Source organism: Marmota marmota, unplaced genomic scaffold, assembly GCF_001458135.2.
Source record: "Marmota marmota marmota unplaced genomic scaffold, marMar, whole genome shotgun sequence".
Taxonomy (NCBI): domain Eukaryota; kingdom Metazoa; phylum Chordata; class Mammalia; order Rodentia; family Sciuridae; genus Marmota; species Marmota marmota.
Window position 1 is genome coordinate 1,354,853 of NW_025999929.1, and position 5,910 is coordinate 1,360,762.

A 5,910-nucleotide genomic window follows, 5' to 3' on the forward strand; every position below is an offset into this window, starting at 1 on the left:
CGGGACTATGGGCCGGACAGCAGCAGCAGCCCAGTGCCTTCATCCCCAGCCATGGCGAGCGCCATCGAGTGCCACTCGCCCTACACGAGTCCTGCGGCGCATTGGAGCTCGCCCGGCGCCTCGCCTTACCTCAAGCAGCCGCCCGCCCTGACGCCAAGCAGCAACCCCGCGGCCTCTGCAGGCCTGCACTCCAGCATGTCCTCCTACTCGCTGGAGCAGAGCTACTTGCACCAGAATGCCCGCGAGGACCTCTCAGGTAACGCATCGCGACCAGAGTGGGGTCCAGCCAGCGGCTACTGCCACTCCCTCTGGGACAACAAAGCTTCGGGTCTGAGGGCATGTGGGGGAGCGGATGCTGGGGAAAGCTGGCGCCTTATTCTTGTGGGGATGCCGGAGATCTGGGTCTCACTGCTCTCCCAGGTGCCCATAGCCAGGAGCAGGGCCTCCAGAATTGCCCAGCTTCAAGCTTCTAGGATGATGGTGCAAAGTCGCCTGCCTTTCTGGCCTCATGGATGTCTCTATATGGGCTTTGGTTTCCTGATTCAGGCCTGATTTAGTTTTAAGAGAAAGCATGTGGCCTTTGGGGGACCTTGACCAAGGAGTTGTGTTTGGTTCTAGTTCTTCTTGTCCTTTTTTTTTAAAGTTCATTTTTCTGTGCCTTTGTCAAAAAGTAAATGTCAGTTCTGTATCTTGGAGTGTATGTGTGTTGGGGGGGGGAGGATTTCTTAACTCAGCAAGTGTTGAGAGGAGGGGACAGGGAAGGCAGAGGGAAAAGCAGAATGGGGTCCCAGGGTCTTTCACTGGAGGAACATTGTCAGTGGAGGGGGCACTGGCTGTTGAGGAGTCCCACATGCAGTATGGACTGCGGTTGGTGACACATGAATGTCCCCAGGCAGCAGAACCTGAGAACTCTGCTGTAAATCCCCTGAGAAATGTGCCTGGAGGCTACTTGTAGTGTGGCTGATTTAAATTGTATGGGTTACAGATTATGAAAATTTATTGACTTGTGGAAAGCAGTGAAAGGTGGGAGGAGAGATTGGGGGGGTAGAGAGAATTTGAATATTTGGCCAGCTTTATCTGAAAAATAAACCCTTATTAACCCCTAAGGAGGACTGGGCTGCAGATTAAAATCCGAAGTCTGCCTGTCAAAGGCTGGGCCCAAAGGTGTTCTGCCTCACATTACCTCCCTCCCTGATTAGAAAATCGTTCACAGAATAATGCGTACTTTATATGTTCATGATGTCGTGTGCAACAAGGACATCAGGGGAGAAAGGAAGCCCAGAAATGGGCAAAAGATGTTGGTTCCCTGAACAGAGAAATTTCCCAAATAGGCCTTTTAAATGCGGGTCTCAGAGGTTAACTAAACAAAGACAGTCTCGGCAGGACCACACCAGAGAGGATTTTAGCCTGACTTAACCCACTGAGAGCAGAGCCTTGTTCAATTTTATGGGAATTTCAACAAGTAACCAATACAGACACCCCTCTTATTCAGCACCCCCGCGCCGGCTGTCAATCTCTTTCCCACAGTAGGCTGGAGCCCACTGGCACCTTTGCTTGCCTGCCTGCTCTTTTCCCAGCCCCCAAAGCCACCTGGTCTTCTCGAAGTCCCTACTCAACTTGAACCCAGACTCCAAGGCTTCCTAGTGCCAGGAAACGGTAACAGAGGAAGAAACAAACAAACAAAACAGGCAGGAAAGGGGCTCCAGATCTTTACGTGAGGCCGCCCTTGTCCCATCCCTCAAGCCAGGCCCACAGGCAAGCCCCTAAAAATCCCGGGGTCTGCAAGCACGATTCTAGGAGAAGACAAAAACTTCCGAAAGCAAGCAGGCCGGCTTCCGGGCTCCAGCCCATCACCTCCCCGGGCTGACCTTCCTGGGAACTCTCTGTCTGGGAACGCTCTGGAGGCCCTCAATAGCTCAGGCCTTCCTGTATCACTCTGAGGCCCGGGGACCTTTGGTTTGAGCCCAGTGTGCACAGGAGACCATAGCATCCTCCTTCCTCCTCTTGCTGTCTTCCCCGTCTTGTTGGCTTCTCCCAATCGGGCTTGCGAGGAAGGAGCAGACTGGGTGCGCCCGGCTCTAACTGGGCCTGGTTTGGAACCCACTGAGACTGAAGGCCGGGAGGCCGGACAGGGTTGAGGACGTCCACCACAGTTCAGCGAGTGTGCCCACATACACACGCACACAGCACGACCCTCCCGCCCTCAGCTCACCCACGCTTTCCATGCTGTCCCATTTTCCGATCCCATGACCGTGGCCGGTGTGTTGAGAGACAGCGAGGCCCGCAGGGGCCCGAGCGGCCTCGCGCTCTCATTCAGCCCCGAGATAGTAGTATCTCGGATTTTTGTCATCCCGCGCAGCACATTAAAGTGAAGACTGTTTGGAGGCATGAGCTCTTGCTCTCTGCCCTGCAGGAGCCTGCTCTTTCGTGATCCAGGAACTGGCATTAGCGTGCTGAGCGAACGCACCTGTGTGCAGGGCAAACCGCACGGGTCCGGGACGCGTAGGTCAGCGGTTGCTTTAATAAAGCAGCGCAGTTTTTGTTAGCAGCTAGCACGCAGACGACCGCCAGGACCGAGTCGCCGGCCATTGAGCAGCCTGGTCTCTCCGCAGGAGCCTGGGGCGACGCGAACAGGGCCTAACCCTCACTGGTCCCGGGTACGGGGTTTTTCTTCTACTGAAAAACTGAATCCGGCCCCCGGCATGAATGTGTGGTTTATGCTGCCCACACCACCAGGGTGACCACAAATGAACCAAGCAAATGAGCCTTACCCAGCCTGGCACCAAAAAGAGGCGGAGGCAGGAGATGCTGGGACCCAGAGCTTGCCGGACACCTTTGACCGATTGCGCTCCGGGGTCGGGCCGCCGAGAGGCGCCGAGAAAGCAAAAGCAAAAGTGGGCGGCGGGTCGGTGCTGAGAAGCGCCAGGCTCAGGCCCTGGGCGGAGAAGCAGTCCTTGGGGAGCAAGGTATAGGCCTTCACCATCCTCTACTAGCATGAGGCTCCCTCAAAATCTCCTTGTGCTGCTATATGCCTTCCCTGAGGAGCATTTCTCTGTCCCCAAAGTCCTGGCTTCTCTAGATGAAGTCTTAAGACTATTGTGACTGAAGCCGCTTGTGGACAGAAGAGAGCTGCACTTACTTTTCCTGTCCCTTTCTCTTGCAATGGAATTATTTTTTGTCATCCCCTTTGGCACAGGGAACCATCCCTGTGCTGCTCACTACTCTTACCAGGCCAATCAATTGGAAAATAAAGCTCAAAGCGAGAGGGGAAGAGGGCAGTGATGGTTCTGGGGGAGGGCGCTTGGTCCCCCATTGCACCCAGGATTCAGGGCCTGGATGTTGTGGTCTCAGCCTGCGCTCACCCGACTCAGACCACAGCTCTGACCCCCAGCCTCAGAGTGATATGGGAATTCAGGAATACAAGAGATCTTGCTCTTGCCTCAGACCACACCAAAACATGATTCCAGAGGCATCTAAGGACTAAGGACAGATAGTTTGAAACAGTGATTTTTCAGAGCTGGGTTTTATCTACCCCTCTTGCATCAGCAATGCACCAAAAGAACACACCAACAGTTCTGTACCCTGAGTCAAAATTAAGATGCGGTAAATTGAAATTTTAAAAACAATGCACCCCGTCATCAGTTGGGTGACTTTGTGTCTGAAATGAGTCCCCCTCTCTCTTACTTCTTTCAGTGGGACTGCCTCGTTACCAGCATCACTCAACTCCAGTGTGTGACAGAAAAGATTTCGTCCTCAATTTCAATGGCATTTCTTCTTTCCATCCTTCGGCAAGTGGGTCTTATTATCACCATCACCACCAGAGCGTGTGTCAGGATATTAAGCCCTGTGTCATGTGAATGGACAAAGGCCACATGAAGGCCCTCTCTCTTCTCTTTTCATCTTCCCCTAAGGGGCAGATAGGAACTTCGAAGGACTCACACAATGTGCACGCGGATAGCAGTAAGTAGCACTCTGTCACTTAGCCTGAATGCCCAGGAAAGCCTCGTATGCTGATTTTTTGCCTACCATTGGAAGACAGAAAACCTTGGCAAGATAATGCACCAGATGAGGGAGAGCATGAACTAAGGGATGGTAACAAATTACCACATGTAAAACATAAACTTAAAACTCTGGGATGGCCATTGCCTTCAGTAATCAGGGTCTGAAAAAAAGCAGACAAGTTGCGTGTATGTGTGTGTTTTTTCTTGGTCTATGAAAACTTGTGTGCTTTTCAAAAAGGCAGTGCTAAGCACAAGATTTCAAGAAAGCCTCATCTTGTTGCCTAGCTAGTTAGAATTCTGTTCCCGCCCCCCCCCCAAACACTAGGTTTGTATACAGGTGCCAAAGAACATTAAGAAGAAATGATTTAGAACCAACCACATCTATTTTAAGAAAATGGTTCTCAGTATTGTGACAATACAACATTTTTACAAGGTTGTTTTCTACCACCATATTTTAAAGATATTTTTATGATCTTCGTGTATACTCACACTTTGCTTGTATTTTAAAAGGAGGATATATTTGCACTTATGTATACTTTTACAGTTTGCCAAAAAATATTTTGATGTAAAATTTTTTTTCAATAAAATGTATATAACAAGTAGTTGTTTTAGGGATCTGTTTCCTCTACAGGCACCCTGCTATGGATGGATCAGTGGCCAGGTTCTCCCCCACCCCACAACCCCCATCCAGCATTGCAACTCTACCCTGCCCACCCCCACATTGTATAATTGATGTGGTGTGGGGTCTGTGCCTTGAGTAACACAGGCCAGGTTGTGACTATGGGTCTTCTCAGGAGAAAAAAGAGGGAATGCTTTCTGTTATTTCTTTCTCTACTTCACCCTCACTTTTTTTTTTCTGGCTAAACAAAAAACAGAAGGTGAAAGGAACTTAAATGAAAACCAGGAAAGATAATGAAAGGCGGACAGTCTGATTTGAGGAAACAAGCTCTGTGTCCCTTTTGTTTTCTTTCCTGTGCCCCAAAAGATTTCTGTTCTTTGTTCTTTCCTCCTCCTCACCAGGTCAAGGTGGTGGGGGCAGATGTGGGGGCAGAGTGGTAAGCCGTCATCTAGCACCTGTGTGATTGGAGCTTAACAGCCCAGTGAGGGTAAGGTGCCCAAAGGACGGGACCTGCGTCTCCTTGGCAGGTTGCAGTTTTATTATGGCTGGTGACAGTACTGAAGGGTTCTTGGGGAAGGCTGCTGAGGGTTAGTGAAGGAAACCCCAAGCATCTGGGAGTTTAAAGCTGACACCCAGTTTTAACAGAGGTTTCGCTCAGGGGTTCCTTTAACCCCTTTTTTTCCTTCTCTTGTTGGGCTTCCCAATCATGAACACAACACAAAGAGCTGGTAAAGCTCTGAATTAAAAAGAAAGAAAGAAAAAAACAAACAAACAAAAACAGACAACTAATAGAAGGCCTTATTTCTTCCCCAGACCATCCTCTCTGTCTGACCTTTCCTTCACTCTCTGAGCAGGAACAGAGAAATGTTCAGCCACAATCACACTGTGGTGGTTTTTCTGTTCAACTCAGATCTGGATCTTTGGGTTTTTTTTTTTTTTTGCTGTTGTTTTTTTTTTTGCTTTTACTGAGTGGGATACTCACCTTTGTTTCTGAGCCCCTGAAAGGTCTTCCTGCTAATCCATTACTAGGCACTTAGTACCACTCTGGAGAACTCATATGTTGGGGATTTTGGTGTTCCAAGTGAATTTCAGTCCAGGGACTGTCTCCTGAGTAAAACATCTTATTTTAAAAAGTCATCTTCCTAATCTTCCTTCCTCTATTTTACAAAAATTAAGCTGTGATTTAAACATTTTATTTTGTCTATTATATTTGTAGTTAAATAGGGACACACACACACACACACACACACACACACACACACACCCCTGCCCCCTTTCTTTTTTTTTTTT

General features: G+C 49.5%; 1 protein-coding gene across 1 annotated transcript; it reads left to right on the forward strand.

Annotated features, from left to right (window-relative positions):
• Foxf2 (forkhead box F2) lies at positions 1 to 4,600 on the forward strand (the record flags this gene model as incomplete). Its single annotated transcript, XM_015506112.2, has 2 exons — positions 1 to 256; positions 3,694 to 4,600. Coding segments are annotated over 2 exons (420 nt in total), but the record flags the coding sequence as incomplete, so codon positions are not given.
• Between the last annotated feature and the right edge of the window lie 1,310 nt (positions 4,601 to 5,910).